We start from the raw sequence: 19,527 nt of genomic DNA on the forward strand, positions 1-19,527 counted from the left end.
TTGTGGAATCAGCCCATCACTTCCAGGTCCCGAACATTCACGAATTGGACACATCTACAGACCTCACCCTATAATTATTATTATCTCGCGCCTCCGGTATAGCGGTACGAAGACATCAACACACTTCTTACCCTCATTCAGCCATGGACACACCCCATGTCGCCCGACTACAACCCCCATTCCGGTCATATCGTAGTCACTCGGGATCCGACTCCATCTCAACAACTCAATTTATAATTCTGCAGGTATGATGGCCCCTCGTAGATTCTCATACCTTTTGTTAGCCGAGGGCAAGTTGCAGCTAACATTCCCGGCGGCAATAGTCCGGATATCGACAGGTGCAGCGACATATTTCGCACCGTCTGTTCCAAATGTTCGCATTCGGAGGATCTGGTGGCATTCACCATCAAAATGGTCTCTTGCGGGGGGAGAGAATCCAGGAGTTGGTAGAAAATTGGTTTCGGATGCTCGTAACAAAAAGGATTTGGTGTGGATGGCCGCGAAATTGTCGAGTGATTCTGCGGTGTTGCGAATATGAATGGTCATTAACCTCATCTGTCTCGGCATCACCTAGCCATAGTTTTGCGTGACGAACGCGCTTTGTGGTGGAGGAAAGGCGCAACTATTGCTGCGGCCATTCGCAGCATAAGGCTGAACCATGATGTAGAAGTGAATCGTATCACCAAAATAGGTATGCGATTCATTCCCGATTCCTCATAAAACTAATCATTTGGCGGGACGAGAATCAAGATGGAGCGAAATTCTTGTGAAGATGGTACGCCGTGGAACACCGCAAGGAAGCTGCGACAGTCAAGAGGCAGATGAAGAAGATCTGGAGTAAAGTTGATACGGTCTTGATCCCGAACTAACAGAAGGAGGATGCCACCATACACAAAACGTTGCAGGACGAAGCGATTCCAAATATCCGAGCATCTAAATCGATTTCCAACCTTCACCTGCACTTAGTGGAGGTCTTCGTACTCTCTCAGTGCAGATGGTGTGCAGGTAGGGTTGGGGGATGGACGACGGCTGAAATTGCCGTTGATCGTGAGTCACCATGTATCACTCGCTTTCGACATTCTTTTTTCTGAGGTTTTGAGAGTTGCTTAGTAAATACTTAGTAAAAAGGACGCAAATGATGATGAAACAAAGAGAAAAAAACTTAGGAATGTGCTGTGACACTGAGACCGTTGCTGGAGCAACTCCGCAGCGGGTGAGATCAAGCGGACAGGAAAGACTTTTAGCCACAGGATCAGTAATCGGCGAGGGTTGTCTCAGAGACCACGTCCGGCTGAAGCCGATCGCAGAGTAGCATCCTATCACCTCGACTCTAAGCATCTAGATGTTCCACTTTGACGTCTCAGTGGTAGCAACGCTAGCATGCATGTCATTGCGACTGCATTGACGGAAAGCGCTGCCGATCTCCAGTCGTATTTGAGGGTCAAAGAATACCCCACCGCTTTATGAACCATCTTCTGTTAGTAATGGTACCCGCTACTAGAAAGTATACATTCCAGCTTCCAGAATCGATCTTACATCGCTTCTCCTGTGCATTGCATACTCCAACATTCCGCAGCTCGTCCACCCATCCCCGCCCTTCCAAGTTCCTACCAGTCACCACTCGCTAACCGACCTCCGATTCCGAATAACTTCAATAGCGCGCATGACACCCAACGGAGACGAAAGACAGAAGTTACGGATTACAGCAATGGCCGACTACAAGCGCTTTCACTCGGTGATTCACTGACTCCAATCCGAGGATAACCCCGAGAACGAGATTCGCCGCAATCACGCCCTTCCGCGCGCGAGCCATCCAAGGCTCCAAGCACATCGGCCGAATCACCGACGCCAGTAGTTGCAAGATCAAATACGTTCCGCAGCTGCTCGGGAGCGTCATCGCCCACAAAGAAGGAGCGGAGGGCTCCTCACCCATTCCGAGACCGGTCGACGACTCGTCACTCGTCTACCAGGCCGCGAGCATGAGTTCCTACGCTGTAAACTTCTGCTTTCAGATGGCTTAGAGAGACTTCTAGAAGATGCCTTCCCAGGATAATTTCATTCGTGTACAGAGGTTTAAAGCCATAAAGATCCCCAGCTGCGGAGTGCGAGATTCGAGTGACCAGGCATACACGCGGGACGACCAACAACACAGCAACAAGTAGTGCTGCTGCAACTCGTAATACTTGTTGCCCCGCATTGCGCAGTTCTTTCACTCGTAAAGAACTCAGACAGTGCCACCGTGATCCTCTAGCCCTTGATTCGGAGCGCTCACGGTAATATGCCGTGCAAATTGATTGTGACTGGTAGCACACCACTTCTGGATGATATTGTGGCCTGTAAGCGCAGCAATGTATTCTTCTATGAACCGAGACGAGCCAGGTGGCTGCTGCCCAATAGACTCCACGGGAGGAACGCAAGAACGATATTGAGATCGTACGGCGAGTGATGTCTTGTGAGCGTTCTACCACACCGCCCATTCCCGCTCACCACTGCCGTATGCTTGCTGAGTTCCATGCGCAGTTGAAAGAGTAGCGCTCGTACGTGAATCACAACCACGCGACGTCTCGAGATGAGCATGAAAACCCAGTTTTTGTCAAGCGGTTGTTTACGAGTTTCCGGGTGATCACGGCAGTGGAGACTCGATCGTAAAGAAACAAAACAAGCAAGAAAAACAGAACCATTTCATTGGTTTTTCCCGCCACATGATTCGATCCTCTGCAGTCTAACCCACTCGAGCCCAATCACCGTACAGCACTGATCAAGAAAGATATCCCGGCTTTCCATGGGAAATCCATGTCCACCTCAAAATATCAGTACGAGGTAGCTTCTTGGAGAATACTGGATTGCCCCGTGAACCAGCAACTAGCTCTCTCGTATCACTTGGATACTCTTTAAATAACAGGTTTGCAGTGTACCATCGGACACGTAATGAAGATGACAGTATGTAGGTAGTGATACTTATCACCCCATCCACGTAGCACCGTGGGTGGCAAGAACTAAAGCCCGCAAGCTACCACGGAGGAAGCAGATCATGAGTTGAAGTGAGCAGCGACCAAACACCATGCGACCCACTGTTGAATGCCACCCCAAACCTGTAGGAACGGGAGTGTAGTTTAGTCCCCTAGTCGTGAGGACCGGTGGTAGGTGCTTGTAATCTCCGGTGCGGTAACGGGTTCGAGGTTAGTTTCTTGTTTCTTTCTCATGTGCCTGTAGCTCCTTCACCCGAACATACTGCTTCATGAGTTTTTTTCAAACTCCATCGCTTCAGTTAATTACCTCCACGAGTCCCTCCAGCAAAACAAAACAGTAAAATGAAGATACCACTGAGTATTCCGAAAACAACACGTACACAATAATAAAAAAATGAATCAAAGCCCCTGCGTTACAGCCTGCACGATGAACTTGATGCTCCTCCCCGTCGATATCCTGGTAGCTGCGAACTCGGACCACAGGTGGCGAGCACCATCGACAAGCCGGATCCCCGGATCCCTGAAATTCAAGCTTCATGCGCTCGATCAGTCGCTTCTCCCAGGCAAACGTGCAGGCGTAACACACGGAGAGCTGCGGACGGGGGGTGCGAATCGACCGGACATGAATACTGCAGAGTCCTCATGAAGCACCAAGGTACTTACGCTGGGAATGGCCGAAAGTAGCGTTTTGTGCGTCGTCCAATCGGCAAAGATTCGACCAGGCGCGGTGCAAACTCGTTTCCGGCAGATCTGGTTCAGCTCATGGGTGCCTCAGGCCAGGGCCGCCGCTGGTGAGGCTGCCCGACGCGATTCACGGTTATCTGATCCGGATCCACCAATCGTTTTGGGTTGTCCGAGCATGATCGAGACGGACGTCGGAGGCCAGTCGGAATCGCCGGAAGACCCCCAAAGGTGAAGGGCCCATCGTTTCCGAGGACGAGCGGACCAGTTCGGCAGGAAAGACCCGTGCGTCTGCCATGCTGCCGATATCAAAACCCTCACGAAACCGCGGGGATGCTTTTTAAGATGCGATGTAGCCGACGGTAAATGTCGGTCGTGAAAAGATAGCGGCTTGGTAAGAGCGGAGGAGGGCGGTGGGCGGTGGGCGGTTCGTCTGAGGGGCGCTGGAGATAGGCTACACTCGCAAAACAAGTTACTTCTCTAAGGGTTAAGATAGCCGTACGTAGTGTGAAGTATTATTCTTGGCCGGCGGGTAACACGTCGATATTGCCCGTCCCACGGAAGGTCACTAAGACCGCTACGCTTCGTCCCACCGCTCCAAGAGGCTCAATCCTAGTGATGGGAGTACGTGACTATGCATGATGAAGCAAGGCTGGCTGGGCATCATGGAAAGTATTGGCCAGCTGTCGGGAAGTTTCTCCCTCTGCAGAAGATGGGGATGGGAACTTGAGATCCCCGCCGTGCGCAGACATAGAAGTAGCTGAAACCTAACTTCCTTCAGACAAGCGGTGAAGCCGAAGCAAGCTAGCGGTATCCCGGAGCGGAATCCGGCGAAGCTATCGCCGCCACCGAGTACCACCGAATCTTTCCCGGTTTCTGATTAATTATATCCAGATCGAAGGTATAGTTGATGCTGGGGAAATCAGGACGGCACGGCGATGTTCATAGCAGTGACGAGCAAATGGTGAGATCGAAGAATAGATCACGATAATAGCAGTTCAGTTGTTGTTCAGCTAGCATTTCGCTTTCGTATAGTAAGCGAGTGCTGTATGACTCACGGTATTGCACTCGGCATTAATAGCGCCGACTGAAATTAACCGAAATTGGTTGGGCTTCGCTTGTTTTTCTCTTTTTCGATCATATTGCATTGTGAAAACGTATATTATTTGCATATGACTTGTAACACCTGAGGTTGACTTCAACAATATTTATGGGAGGCAGGTTCTACACGTACGTCATTCGGATATTCGGTTCATTGATGGTGGATCAAGATTCCAGAGCCCGACCGAGAGACTGGAGGAACAGTGCGCGCTTGTAGGGAGCACTTCATATCTTCGACAATGCTGGAGACAACGCACTCAACTGTTCGGCGACTGCCCTACCCTCTCACCCTACCATGTTCGCTCGGCAGTCACTTGTGTATAGTTCCCAGCAACTTGAGCTACCAGTCCAGTTGAGAACTGAATTCTGGTGCAGAAAACCTTCACTAATAGCGAGGATTATCAAAGCACCAGAACTCGGCGAAATGGCAGCTCTTGCCACTCGCCTGAGTGCATGCGGTCACAGAAGGTAACTCGCAACACGATTCAGGGCCCAGGCTCACTACATCCCACAAATCAATCCTGAATGGGCTGGGACAGGCCAGAGCGGAGGGCATGGGTAGCTACATCGGGCCGCTAGATGAGAGTCGGGTTGGGCATCGGCGTGGAAACGGAGAGTTTGTGTATGTATATATTGCCATGATCTAGATAGTCGGTTGCATGCAATCAATGATTAAACAGAATACCCAATCGTGAATGGCCACCACAGTATATTACTACTCACAGAACACATTTCATTGCTCTCTTCTTGCCTTCCGGTCCTTCCCCGGGTGATCGACATGGTTGACAGCGGGGAAACTTCAAATTAGTCCCCCAAGCTGCGCATGTGGAAAGCTGGCCGCCAAAAAGATTTCTTCTCTCAAATAATCCGATTCACCGTGGTCATAAGAACGTGTCAGGTAGATTGGCAGTGTTGTTGACCAACATAAAGCCTTACAGTATATTTACAAGCCTACACGCCAAGATCTAGGCGACGGGGCATCCTGTCGGATGCCTGCCGGATACAACCGAGCAGAACTAGCGTTTACTGCCAAACATCCTGTAGTTCGGGCTCCGAAGGGTTAGTTAGACCAAGGCGGAGACACATGTAGTTGCCGGAGACGCGCGTTTGGAAACTCCGACGTTTTCCCCTTTCCATCAGTCTGACAGCGCTAGATGGTTATCAATCGGCTTCCGGAAGCCGAGAGGCGCTTGGATGATTGCGGACGGAATCGGGAGACTGACGGCAGTCACGTGCTCGGCAGTCATATCCTTTCTAGACATCACTTTTGCTTCTGTCTACGTCCATGGATTCTCGACAAGACTTGCCTGTATGTTTACTATAGGCGATAACTGCGGAGGTTACTTTAGCAGAAGAGCCGCTAGTTGCTATAATATGCCAGAATATAAGATCTGCATCCCCCGCAAGCGGCCGAGACTCCCTGCAACGTTCCTGAAAAACAGAAAAAACGAAAACCCCATCTTCTAGATGCATCCATCCACGAAATCATGAATACAAACGCTTTCCTGTGCCGCTTTTCTGTTGCCGAGTCCCTGCAGACTGTTTTCACCGTTGCAGGAATCGAAAGAAAGGAGAATCCAAGGGATCAGCTATGTAATGATATGTACACACATATCCGTGCAGAAGGGGGCAATAATGCCAAAGGGCTACTTCCGGTGACGAATTCAACTTTTACCTGCCGCCCATAGGGGCCTACAGCGGTCCAAATACCCCGCTTTTTGCTCCGGCAAGAATGTAGCAGTGACTCCAAATATTGTTCCCAGATGACCACAAGAACAGGGGCTCATCCGTCCGTGCAGTGGAGTCACACACGGCCTATCCCTCCAATCGACCAGCGGCCCGCACCCCACGTACCCATGAAACCGGCACCCCCGGCAGGGGAATATCATCAACCTATACTTGCACTACAATGGTCCCGCCGTGCATCCGGCGAGAACCGGAGGTCACGGTACGTCCATTTTCCAGGCAACGGGGTACAAAGTCCTCGGGGGTTTATCCAACTCGGTCGTAACTTACTCCACCGTGTGCGCGCCTCCAGACCAATGCGGCTGCAGCTGTGCATGCTGATGTATCTGCCGAATCCGGACCAGAGGGAACACCGCTGTTGGGTGTTGTGGGTCCTCTATTAACAGAACGTCGCGGCGGATTTACTCAAAGGACAATCGAATCTCGATCGGTCACCCGACTCCCGAACTAGCCAGACAAGGGCTACCGAGTTCGTTGCCACAAATCACAAAGCTGTCAGTATCTGTACATGGATTATGTCATGCAATCCCAATAGTGGTTCGATTTTTCGCATAAATCAGCAGATTTCGGACTTTGCCCTCCACATTCTTCCCATTTTTTTCTCGCTGGCCAGCTTACGGGATTCATCACCACAAAAAAAAGGCCTGGCTATTCTCCGGATAAAATGGATGAATACCGATTTGTTCCAATAGTGCGAAGGCGTTTGCTCGGTGCGGACATTCATGCGCCATCACTCGCGCAACGCTTATGAAAGAAATTGTCATTGGCACTCTATGGTAGCTGGGTTCGCCATAGTCTATATAGGCTGCATGCGAAATAAGAAGGAAGATCTCTCTCTCTATGGTAGTTGGGGTAAGTTGGTGGTCGCCATAGTCTAGTAAAGGCCCCATGTAACAATAAATTGATGTTCTCCCTCTCCATGGTAGCTGAAGCGGCACCCGCAACGGGATGTTTAGTAGCGGAGTCCCCACTCACAAATTCTGCAAGGCGGGCAGGCGGGTAGGCGGGTAAGGATAGATTATCTGACTTTGGTTGGCCATAGTCTAGACTCTAGCAAGGCTGTAGGTGACATAAGTTGATGATTTTTCTTTTCCTCTGCGCTGCAAAGCCCCTGCATTATGATGAACACGGAAAAATACACGGTGAAGCTCCGGAAGATGGGATCTGAAGGTAATCTACTGTCATAACCAGATATGATCGAGCACAGATGAACCATGGAAAACACTGTACTATAGTTACGGCCGGGTGAAGGATGTAGGTACTAAGGATGTAGGTACTCAAGCAGAATAAAACGTAACCGCAACAGAGGCTTAACACCGTGAAGCAAGCAGTTGTGTTCTAAGCTCGCTGTCGCGTTCGCGTTCGCTTGCCTCGGTACTTCACTCGTTGCTCGGTACTTCGCCGGACCGCATACGGGTTAGTGCTGTACCAAGCTTTCGGCCTTGGTGGCAGAGACGGAGCTCACCGGACGGGTAAGCCTCTTCTTAACCCAATCAGCCTCGTGCATCCGCCAGTCCGGCAGAGCCTCCAACCCATTCCGACGCGTGCTTACCCAAACCCTGAATGATGTGGTAAGTGCCGTTGATTATGTTATAATTCAAATGCCACGTGACGTCCATATGCATACTAGCAATAATGGCACGCGCGTTCCTTATGTCGGCGGAGACACGAAAGCACAACTGATAAGACGGGACAATATATTGTTTGAAGATCTATCGCCGTGGCTGACGCTCGGCCCGTAACTTCGCCTCTTGTCCCTGGTTGCATCTTCACGTACCACAAGATATATTACTCGGCGTGGCCTTGAAGGCCGATTCCCACCATTCTTCTCTTCCTGCCATCGGATTTTTTTTGATCATCCATATCCTCCAGAGACCCGATCGATGGTTGTCGGTAGAGTACAGACGTAGAATAGCCAGGCCATCAGGAAAGATGGACTGTTCGGAAAAGGCGGTGGTGGAAACACAGCGGGAATTCACAGCAAAAGAAGTTTGAGCAAAGATTTTATCTGTCGAGTACCAGTACATCCGCCAACGGCCAGCCAATTACTCCCCAATACAAATCGAATGAGTGTCAACATAAAAACCATTCTCTCCAAGTGATCTCTTCCCAAATAGCCTTCCAAAATCCATCCCAATCCAATCCACCAGCCTAGCCCTCCATGTTCCTCCCTCGAAATTGTTCCCAAATCCTCCCGGTCCCGTGCTGCTGACGGGCTCTAAAGGGAGATGCAACCACCGATGTTGATGAGGCCGACCTGGTTGACTTCACAGCACTGGTTGCTACCACCGAGGATGGTGACGTCGCAGACTGGTGGGTGGAAATGTGTTAATACTGTTGCTTTCACTGGAGAAAGAGGAGAGAATACTCACTGCCGATAAGACAAGTGATGGCACTGAGCAGGCCAACACAGCAGACCTCCTTGCCCTCCGTCGATTCGTTGATGTTGCAGGTCTTACCGCTGCCACCGGCAGGAATGGCGACGGCCGAGACGGCGGCGGCAGCCATAAGGGTGGTGAAGATGGTGGAGAACTGCATTTTTATTGGAGTGATTGGGGGTGGTGGTGGTTTGGAAAGAGGGAAGTTTGGAGGTGAGGTTTGGAAGTGAGTGAAGTGAAGGCTGATGAGGCTGCTGTGAGGAGGACTGATGAGGATGAGGATGGGAATGGAAGATGCGGTTGCGGATGTAGGTTTATATACACCATGTATTCCTCTTGATTTTACAATTGTTAGGAATGGTTTCGAGGAGCTAATGAGCTAGGCTCAACGGAGGACAGCTTCCGAATCATTCCTGTGACGGGAGATAGGAGCGAGATAGCGCAGCTATTCTGAGTTTCTTGGATAGGCTGGCCCGAGGCGTCTATGCGTGTTTGCAGCCCCTTCCGCTTCTCTCCTACCGCGGTCAATACTGCATAACTAGGCGCTAAGGGGAAGCTGGAGACCTATCTGACCGGCAGTGCAAACAGGATACTTCGTGGGTTCTCCCCTCCCCATCTCCTGCGAAGAAAAGGAGAAGGGTGTCACAGCGATCCCTATCGGCGGTGGCGACAGAGTGCGGCGACGATCTTCAAGTTTTCAGCTCGAAAGTCTCCATCCATTCTGCACACGGGCAATCTACGGTGGGAGTCGCAAAATGAGAGGTGGCGATTCACTGTAAAGCACAATTTGCTAGCCAACAGAGAAAATGAACAGCACACCAGATCTACGAATCATGGAGCCCTTCGTCCGGCACTTCATCTACGTAGAGTCAGCTATGGTGCCGGCTACGAACACTCGAAGTCTCACTGAAGATTATCTTCCTGCAGCGCTGTACCTGGAGATATGGTTGGTTAGAACTTTGCCAACTTGATGTCAATTATTACTGCTTTTGGTTTTTCGTCGATGACGGATTTGTTTGCAGCGAAGTGGTGGTTGGTAGGATGGCGATGGTGAATGCCAATGTCCATGGCAGACGGCCCGGTTCGTGTATGAGAAGCCTCGGCCTCGCACATCTCAATCCCGGAGAACCTTGCAAGCCACGAACTAAAGTGCATAAAACAAGAAGAGCCTCCTGAAAGTCCGTTCAATTTGCGGCCTTCGTTATTCTGGCCCGAGCTGGAAGGCACCAGATGTCGGCATTGCAATTACCGACATGCCAGTATTAAGAATACCTGGGAATATCTACGCCGTCATGATATCAGCTACCTAGCCGCGTTCATCAGCGTTTCTGTAGAACGCTCTGAAACACCAGTAAGGTTCTCGGGTTCAGTTTCGTAGACATGTATTCTCATCACCGTACAACCTCGGTATTCACACCGGACCAACCAACTCTCTGACTCCACGCACCACCGTCTCCAGCCGATGCGCTCCGCTCTGTTCAATATTCGTCCTGTTAGCGGCTCGGCGGCACGATTTGCCCGCTGTATGTAACTGGTTCTTCGACCGGGGATCAGGTAACACCATGTGTGCTCTTGGAGATGTGGCACAGCAGTGATCGACCAGCCACTACCCCCAGACGTAACTATTTTATAACAGCTTCATGCTTGTTCCATCTGCCGACACACTTTGCTGCATCGATATACAAGGATGCCTGCCACTCAATCAACCCCTAGGGGTTCCTGCACCGAATCACCAAGGATCATACAGTAACAGCCGGTTTGGGCACCGATTTTCGGCGGGCCGTGTACAACTGCCGTTCAGATCGCTGATCAGCAACACGGAAGCTACGTGGAGTAGTTATGCGGAGCATTCCTCTTCCTTGCATACCCCGGTGGGCGATCAAAGCTTGCTTTGGTCCGAAATCGCAAAAATACGCGGACGGAAACGGACACGGAAAGGGCCACGGGTGGGGATAGCCCTACATCCCCCACCCCTGCTCCCCCTAATGAAGGTGCGCCTGCGTACCTGGTTCCGTGTTGTCTTGTCTCTCCTTAGAGCCCGGAATTGAGCACTAAATGGTCCGTTGGGAGCGCTGGACTGAGGCCAGCTAGACATCATGCGTGGCGGTGAACCCCTGAGTACGTACATACACGTACATCACCGGACTGACGGAGCAACGGCCAACGTCGCCATCCGCTTCCGATCTCGTCTCTGTGGTCCGAGTCCGAATCAGGTTTGAGACATTCGGTTCCGTTCTGGGGAAAAAATCTAATTCGGCGAATGATGACGGGTGCCTGGACGCATAAGAACATGTATGTTGGTATTATGTAGGATATAGAGTGTGCGCATTCGTGAGAGGCGCTAATGAACGCAATCTTCTGTTCAGCCTGAACTTCGTGGGGGGTTCCCTCGTTCCCAGATTGGCACGTCATCCTGCGTGACCTATTATATTGAGTGTGGACAAGTAGTTGTTGGTGATAAACCATGAATGAACCGCGGATTCATAGCCCGTGGTGATCGAAGGCTTGCTTGTTAAGTAATATATTTAGCTGAAGTTAGACGTCAAATATACATCTGTACTACGGTTCCAGTTCCTACAGGAGTAAAGCAGCGTAGGTAATAATAAGTTGATAACCAAGAAACCGAAACGGGGTGCATGTATCATGGAAAACTGCTAGGATGAACCTGTGGTACCTACTGAAGACAGGTGGACTTCGGAGATCAAGACTGGAAGAGTCTCGCCCCTCGTCTCCGTTTGTTGGGCTGGTCTCCACACCCAGCATCCGTAATCTACCAATATAGACGTCGCATAAGATGTACGGCCGGCCATGCTTCCAAGTTCATCAACTATAACAGCCGACCCTAATGCAACGTCCTACTCCTGGCTGTCCAAGGAAAACAAACAAAACTATCACTGCATATGTAACCAGGGGTGCACGTAAAATTGTGACTGCAGGAATAGAACGTACCTGCCGCAACAGAGACGTATTTTGAAGATCACTCGCGGATTACTCCCTCTCCCCCGTAGTTCCTTCACGGCACATTCCATCGTTGGCGATTCTGCAACCGGTTCCCCATCACTCAAGACCCGATTCTTCATGGAGATGAAGAAAAACTTGGAACTCGGTGATTCCGTGTGGTCAAAGATGGACTAGTGACGATGATAGTGGCGATATCGACAATAGGGACGGACGCTATCTCCCGCCACGGGAAGAGTACGGAAGCCGTTCTCGTCGAGCCAGACCATCAGCCAGACCAATCAGCCAAACCCATCAGCACCTTGAGAACGTCCCTAACAACCTGCCAACAAGTTTGACTTCAAGAGGAGCTGAAGGCGTATATAAACCTACATCCGCAACCGTAGCTTCCATTCCCATCCTCATCCTCATCAATCCTCATCCTCACAACAGCCTCATCAGCCTTCACTCCAATCACTTCCAATCTTCCTCTTTCCAAACCACCCCCACCCTCAATCACTCCCATCAAAATGCAGTTCTCCACCATCTTCACCACCCTCATGGCCGCCGCCGCCGTCTCGGCCGTCGCCATTCCCACCGGCTCGTCCGGCGATTCTTGCACCATCAACGACAGCACCACCGGCAAGAAGGTCTGCTGCAGCAGCCTGCTCGGCGGCATCACCTGCCTCATCGGCAGTGAGTATCCCCTCCTCCTCCTCCGGCTCTTTCTCCGGAGAACTTGAGCAACAGTACTAACACTTCTCCAGTCTGCGACCTCACCGTCCTCGGCGGCAGCAACCAGTGCTGCGAGGTCAACCAGCTCGGCCTCATCAACATCGGTGGCTGCATCGCCGCCTAAATCCGTCAGCAGCACGGACCGGCGCGAAATCGCGAGGGGGGATCGGGAGGATCGGGGGTGATTTCGAGGGGAGGAACACGGGAGGGGCTAGGCTGGTGGATTGGAAGGGTATCTCGGAAGTGAACGGTATGGGGATCGGAGGTCTTTATGTTGACATTCGTTTAATGATCTGTTATTGCGGGCATGAGTGGAGGAAACGGGTCTGGGAGTAATTGGTTGGCGGTTGGTGGATGTACTAGTAGTTACTCGGCAGATGATAAAACCTTTGCTTGAATCTTGGCTGCTCGTGCATCGTGAGGTTTTGGGTTTTGGGTTGTGAAGTTTCGGGTTGACTATTGGCGGTTTCGGCTTCCGACCGCTCTGGACGCCGCAAATCCGACCGCCTTACAAAGTACGCTCTTTCGCCGATCTAATCACCCACAACTCCCCCCTTGGGTACTAGACGGTAAAGTAGTTTACCAGCTCCCGTCAGAGCATCTATCCTAATCCTAATCAATTTCTTCACAACATAGTCTTTCCAGGTTCTCTCCAACATCTTGTATCCGACAGCTACCTAGATAGTGTTCCCAAAACCTCCATGCCGTCCAAAGCACCCCGTACCCCGATGTCACTCACCTGTCCTTTGCCTACTTACTTAAGGTTTCATCACACCCGACATTTTCCCTGTAGCCCACAATATAGTAATCCTATCAGCCATATATAGTTACTCGTCCAAGCCGGGCGTGAGACAATCTATAACATATCTATAAGCCATGATATCCGAGCCTTGCGCCTTGTCCAGGTTCGTGGATCGTGAAGATCACGATCGATAGTCACTCGATGGATGTATAGGCACGCGTGGGTAGAGTACTTGATACAAAAGCATTGCGCGCGGGCGTGGCGTGGCGGCGTGGCAAACATGGATCATCCACGAACACTGTCGCAGAATCGGATCTACACTTTCTATCCATCATTGATTGTGCGCGGGCCTATGCAGAGTCCAGACCGTGGTGAAATATCCTCGCACACACGCGACTGCGACTGCGTACGCGAGTGCTTATCTATGACTAGCTGGTAGTTACGGTCGCCTCTCCTCTCCGTTCCATTCCATCGCGGGACTATTCGCTGGTAGTATGCGTTGTGCCGAGCGGGTTGTACTATTGCGGGTATTCTTCTCCTGTTCCGTAGGTGGGTGGAACACCTAGGTGGACTCTTCTTCTCCTCCTCAAAGAGAGGGAGAGAGATCTTCAAATTATCTCGCAAGCAGCCTATTTAGACTATGGCGAACCGTCGCACTCCTTTCTTGCCCACTCTGGCCGGCCGGGATGGAGACCCCGCTGCCGGATGACCTGGAGTGTGAGTCTTGCTTTTTGAAGGGCCGTTCTGCTAGCTAGTGACAGTATCACTCGACCCTTCGAAGCACAACTAGCCCTAGGGCTCCCTCTTCTGCCCCACACATTCTACTTACTTCCCTTCCTTCTTTCTCTTCCTCTTCCTCTTCCTCTTCCTCTTCCTCACCACCAACACCAACACCACCACCAACACCACCATCACCAACACCAGGACACGACACTACCGGCGCCAATCGGAAAGAAAGTACAGCGGCATTCGTCCATATGCCACTTCTTGGTTTTCAATACCTTGACTGTGACAACGTGGGCTCATGGGGGACGTTTGGAATGGGAACCTGGGGACCAACTGGATGACACCAACCGGACAACACCAACTCGACGACAAACGCGTCGGATACTAATGGACTAGCTCACGGCGGATACTAACGGACCAGCCGGAATCGACTGGGAGCCGTGTAGGGAGGGATTGCGGACGTAATTCAGGCCGTACAGAAGAGCAAGAGACGGGATCACGTACTCGCGGTCCCGGCACGGACCAACAAATGCAGCAAATACTGGACCTGGACCTGGAATTTGCCATTATCAATGGACGTATATCAAAAGTGCATCCCTTCACCACGACCTCGGTTTTCAATACTCTGGTTGTAGTGGAGGCGAGCGTATGCAGACATACCGGCATTCGCACGGGTACATGTAATGCGGCACTGCCAGGAGCATACTTTATCACTCGTCCTCCCACGTAGTTAAGCGGAGTTTTTTTTGTATGATCATCGTAGAATTCGACCTTATCAGATCATGGTTGTATAAACAAACATAGGCGGAGGTCAAATCGGCTTCTCACGAGTCACAAGTCACGAACTTCCGCTTCGATGACTATCCCTACCGGCTATGTACCATTTGTGCGTTCGTTCGTTCGATCGATCTTCAAATTATTTCACATGCAGCCTCATATCTAGACTATTACGCCCCGTCGCACTCCCTTCCTACCCACTGTGACCGCCTTCATACCTGCAGGTGGCGCAGGAACTTAGGAGTCGAGTCGAGTCGCGGTGCGAGTTCGCGACCTTACGACTCCTCGGGTGGGTCTATGGATGAAACTGCATACACACCTACCTACCAAGATCGTTCCGGGCACGTTCTCGGAAGAGCCGGGTGGATAGGTAGCCCAGGCAGAGACTCAGAAACTCTAATGCTCTGCAGGCTCTCCGAGTACAGCGTGGCGCAGCGTGGCGCAGCCGAGTTGCGAAGATTCACGAGTCACGGTTGGTTTTGCTATGTACTCTACCATTGTACCTAATTATCTGATAGGTAGGAACTACTACCAGCACGGGGGGTGTCTGGTTCTGGGTTCTGGGTTCTGGCATGAGGTAGCACTCGGAAGCTGGGAATTGGAACGTAACGTAAGCGCTGGCTCATCATCCGTGCCGCGCGGGGTTTCGGAGTTGGTGTGGTGGGTAGCAAAACGCCGGTTCGACACTCGCGAGACAGCTTCACGAATTCACGGGCGCTTGGCCTAGGGGCAGGTGGTTCACGTCACTCGACTCGTCCTCGATTATAGTACACCCGACGTACGATCCTGGATTACCACAACGACGACGACTTGTAACGCAGGCTGTACATAGGTGCGCAATATCTTCGGCCCATCCATGCCACTGATAGTTTCCACCATACCATGTATCGCATAGCATCCCAAAACCTTCCTCCCCTGCGGCTTCCGGCCCCCTCTGCCCCCGCACCCCCCGTGGGATTCCCCAGATACTCAATGTCTCTACCGAAAGTACGTACTACCTATCATAAAGGTCAGTGAACACACCCTTTAACGCGAATCATTGAGTCCGGGGAACTGACACATTCGTGAAGCGCAGCCACCGCGGCGAGCTCCAGCCTCCGGCACTTCCAAGTTTCCAAGTTTCCAAGTTTCCAAGCGCCTGTCGAGTGATGCGTACGTAACTAGACGCCGAAGTGGGGGTGGACTCGTCACAAGCAAGCAACATCAACTTCCAAGCGCGACCCCTTCCCCGCGAAACCAACCATGCGCGCCAGCAGCCGCCGTATTAGAGTATATCCCCCAACTCCGTGAAACCCCATACCGTACTATTCCCGCATCCCGCAGCAGCACCCCATCTCCGCCGTCAACCCTCACCCTTCAGCCCTCACCCCACCACCACCGCCAGCGCCACGCCCACCAGAACCACCCGCAGCCATCCACCACTATCTGGTCTCCCACTCCCCCCCCCACTCCCACTCCCCCCACCCCCAGCACCCGTAGCTTCCGCGCGCAGCGTGGGCACACCCCCGTCCGCACGACTCATCGAGATCTCGCCCAGGAAATTGCCAACAGTCATGCTTGCCACAGGCGCCGAGCGCGTGTCGATCACCAGTGCCGTCGGTAGGCTGGCGGGTGCTTTGGGGGCTGTGATTATTGGTGAGTCTATGCCGGATTGTGCGGCTGTGGCTGAGGCGAGGGTGCGGGGGAGAAGGAGGAGAGCGAGGAGGAGCAGCAGGGGGAAGAGGGGGTGAGGGAGGAGCATTGTTGGAAAGAGGTTGGAGGGGTAGGAGAGACGTGGGTGGTGATGGAGGTGGAGATGGAGGAGTTGAAGCCTGTGGGAGAGAGGGATAAGTAATTGCCAGTGACGGGTATATGGAGGAGGGAAGATCTTACGACGATGAAAGGCAGCGATATCGGTACCTCTTGATTCAACCGACGATTCTTCCGTTCCCCACAGCGGCGATCCAAGTATCAAAGTCTCGATATTGCGTAAGTATGTAGTTGAGGCCTCCTTACAGCGTTCGTGCAGAATCCAGATTGCGGCAGTAGTAGTATCCCCCTCCGCTCCCCGCCTTGGATCCCAGGGGGGGAATCTCGTCAATAAGTATCCTCCTCCGAACAGAACAGAGCGGAAATGAAAATGGAAACGAAAAAAAAAAGATCTCCCTCCTCCACGCTCCAACAGTCCAACCCGCCCGCAAACCGACCGAACACATACGACTCGCTCCCTCCCGCCTCCCGCTGGATGTTTGTGTTCTTTATTATAGATAGATACCTGGCTGCAACATGTTTGCGGGAACAGGCGGGGGTTAGTTAGTTGGGGCTGGCGCCGGGATATGAGCAGGGAACACAGCCAGCCAACGGAGGTGAGGTGAAGAGGGCGTGCATGGATGATGGATGATGGATGATGGATGGGGAATTCTGGGGTGCAGAAATGCTGTGTTCGGAGGAGAAGTGGCGGAGAGGATCATGATAGGCTCGCGAATGCGGTTTCCTGGGTGGTGGAATGTAGGCGATGGAGGGGGTAGGGGGGACGGGGCGGGGTGGGCATGGAAGACGGCGGAAGCTGAGGTATGTTGCGGTGTGCTGTAGACAGCGAAGGAAGTACAGTATTCCGGAGTATGTACTCGCACGTAGAGTAGAGTAGAGTACGTAGAGTAAGGCAAAGATGCCTACATACACCATGCTGCAAACAAGAACTGCCGACATTCACATTCACATTCACATTCACAGCACGGCAGCAGCAGCACGGAAAGCCCGGTATGTGGGAATCTAAATCTTGTTTTGTTGTGGGTTGGGGGTTGTGGGGTGAGCGGGGTACGGTATGTGGTACGGTGTCTTCCACATCGTATGTGGTATGTACGGCTGGATGGGACGGATGTAACGTGCGATGCTCTCCCGATGATTGGCCTGTTGGAGTCCACGCCCACGCAGCCACCCGTCCCCTCACCTCCGCGCTCCGCCTCCAGGAGGCTTTCCGGTTTCATCTTTATTTTCGTCCTGGGAGTCTGGGACTGTGGGACATGGACCGGACGGAGTGTTCGCCGCACACCGCACACCGTGTCCGATCATTCGATGAGTGGCCGAGAATGGTTGCTTCTCTATCTTTATGCTCTGTTCCGAACTGCCGTAGGTAGGCGATGATCTTCGATCTGATTGGTTGCATACCGTATCGGCCGAGTTTGAGCGGCTGATTGGGTACCTAGTCGGCGTAGGTACTTTAGGTACATGTACTCGAGAGAGCACTCGTCTGGGAGGATTGTTCCGACGATAGAGGAGAACTGGTCGATGTCGGGAGTCGGGACGGAGAATGGATCTTTGCAACAGCGAAAGTGCAAAGTGCAAATGCAAGGGCCGAGAACGAACAGCTCCTTTGGGCTTCCAGGCTTCACTCTTGAGGCAGAAGCTGTTTTTCGTTCTTCGTTCTTCAGGGCCACCCCTTGAGTCTTTCACCGACCGACCGACCGGCAGCGTGTGCAACTCCAAATGCATGCATGTGCCGTATGTACCGTATTTGCTGTAGGGCTGAATGATGAATCCAATGACATCCAATGACATCCGCAACTGCAGTCACGACATGATCATCAGCCCTCGGCCCTCAGCCCTCAGCCCAACCGTTACACACCTCGTACAGCGCACCGATGCCACCGATCCCTTTCCCTTTCTCTCATTTGGTTACCAGACCCGGACAATCAGGCTCCAGCTGCAGGCTGCGTCGGCATTATCGCTCGCTGGCCATGACTGGCACTGCACTGCGCCGTCACTTCCGGTCCTCGAGTCTCGAGTCTCAATTCTCCGCTTACCTAGGCACCAGTGTGTGTATGCCCATAGGTACCCAACGAAGTCAGCGGCGCGTCTTGGGCATTTGGGCATACGGTGTGCGTGTTGCCTACACCGAACTTCAAAGGCAGTCCCTCGAGCTCATTCCTCATTTCTGGAGGAGGATATAACCGTATACCGGGGGCGGCGAAGCGATGGATGCAGTCGATCGAAGATTCGAAGCAACACCGTTCCGCATACCATGCTCGCGACGTCCGAAAGGTCAGTTCTGCGGTGGCCGGTGTCGGTGTCGATGGATGTTGCAGCGATACAGCGATGCTTCTCGCGACTGTTCGTTTGGGCAGGGGCACAGGAATGCGCTTTCGCGTGGACTTTCCTAATGCAGCACACACCTACACACACGGTCCGAAGAAAGAAGGTGCGCATCCACAACTTGAATATCGTTGAGCCGGGTTTCGCAGCTCTCTTCGGTAAAGTACAGGGCGCCGAAACAAAATTTTGGAAGCGAGCCGCGCCGCGGTTCGGATACATACTTTCGTCTCGCCCCGCCGTGGCTGATGTTGATGGGGAGCGGCGGGGCTGTTGCTAGGATGATATGTAGGATACCGGTCTCCTGCGGCTACGAGTTGCTACATACCGGTATGTATGCAGTTGGCTGTCGGTGCGAGACCCTCTTTGTTGGCGAAGGATATGTGCGTAGGAATTCCGTGTCCATCATCGCGATCGCCGCACCACCTAGAATCACAGGACACTAATGAGTACAGGAGCGTGCTTTCTTCAGCGAGACCAATCGAATCGGCGTGATTTCTGATGGGCATTGGACTTGAGGCCAGCGGTATTCCAGAGAGAGAGAACATCAATCTATTATCGCATACGGCCTTACCAAACCACAGCGACCACGAACCCAGCGGTATGCCAGAAGAATCCGACCTCCAAGTCACCTTCAACAATCGAGTGCTCTCGGACGGACCACCGT

General features: G+C 52.2%; 4 protein-coding genes across 4 annotated transcripts; 2 read left to right on the forward strand and 2 right to left on the reverse strand.

Annotated features, from left to right (window-relative positions):
• Positions 1-8,491: 8,491 nt before the first annotated feature.
• Positions 8,492-9,147, reverse strand: BZA05DRAFT_471578 (uncharacterized protein). The gene is made up of 2 exons (XM_051487969.1): positions 8,870-9,147; positions 8,492-8,807 (listed from the first exon to the last, which is right to left on the reverse strand). Exons 1-2 carry the CDS (start codon positions 9,033-9,035, stop codon positions 8,716-8,718), a joined length of 258 nt encoding a protein of 85 aa, XP_051342654.1. The 5' UTR covers positions 9,036-9,147; the 3' UTR covers positions 8,492-8,715.
• Positions 9,148-12,307: 3,160 nt separating this feature from the next.
• Positions 12,308-12,947, forward strand: BZA05DRAFT_388887 (uncharacterized protein). Its single transcript, XM_051482712.1, has 2 exons — positions 12,308-12,508; positions 12,580-12,947. The coding sequence occupies exons 1-2, from the start codon at positions 12,343-12,345 to the stop codon at positions 12,669-12,671; spliced, it is 258 nt and encodes an 85-aa protein (XP_051342655.1). The 5' UTR covers positions 12,308-12,342; the 3' UTR covers positions 12,672-12,947.
• Positions 12,948-14,890: 1,943 nt separating this feature from the next.
• On the forward strand, positions 14,891-16,626 carry BZA05DRAFT_416192 (uncharacterized protein; the record flags this gene model as incomplete). Its single annotated transcript, XM_051485368.1, has 8 exons — positions 14,891-14,901; positions 15,124-15,162; positions 15,203-15,264; positions 15,311-15,402; positions 15,688-15,779; positions 15,868-15,944; positions 16,263-16,427; positions 16,463-16,626. 8 exons carry the CDS (start codon positions 14,891-14,893, stop codon positions 16,624-16,626), a joined length of 702 nt encoding a protein of 233 aa, XP_051342656.1.
• Positions 16,627-17,552: 926 nt separating this feature from the next.
• Positions 17,553-18,541, reverse strand: BZA05DRAFT_203849 (uncharacterized protein). The gene is made up of 2 exons (XM_051479526.1): positions 18,397-18,541; positions 17,553-18,335 (listed from the first exon to the last, which is right to left on the reverse strand). The coding sequence occupies exon 2, from the start codon at positions 18,327-18,329 to the stop codon at positions 17,718-17,720; it is 612 nt and encodes a 203-aa protein (XP_051342657.1). The 5' UTR covers positions 18,330-18,335; positions 18,397-18,541; the 3' UTR covers positions 17,553-17,717.
• Positions 18,542-19,527: the final 986 nt, after the last annotated feature.

Source organism: Tricharina praecox (assembly GCF_024521635.1).
Source record: "Tricharina praecox strain CBS 144465 chromosome Unknown BZA05scaffold_4, whole genome shotgun sequence".
Classification (NCBI taxonomy): Eukaryota; Fungi; Ascomycota; class Pezizomycetes; order Pezizales; family Pyronemataceae; genus Tricharina; species Tricharina praecox.

What these genes read in the sequence shown, in the direction of transcription:
- BZA05DRAFT_471578 (XM_051487969.1), bottom strand. Translation starts at nt 9,035, where the DNA reads ATGCAGTTCTCCACCATCTTCACCACCCTTATGGCTGCCGCCGCCGTC. An exon ending in CATCACTTGTCTTATCGGCA is followed by an intron (nt 8,808 to 8,869) that starts GTGAGTATTCTC and finishes TCCACCCACCAG; the next exon opens with TCTGCGACGTCACCATCCTC.
- BZA05DRAFT_388887 (XM_051482712.1), top strand. Translation starts at nt 12,343, where the DNA reads ATGCAGTTCTCCACCATCTTCACCACCCTCATGGCCGCCGCCGCCGTC. An exon ending in CATCACCTGCCTCATCGGCA is followed by an intron (nt 12,509 to 12,579) that starts GTGAGTATCCCC and finishes ACACTTCTCCAG; the next exon opens with TCTGCGACCTCACCGTCCTC.
- BZA05DRAFT_203849 (XM_051479526.1), bottom strand. Translation starts at nt 18,329, where the DNA reads ATGTCATTGGATGTCATTGGATTCATCATTCAGCCCTACAGCAAATAC.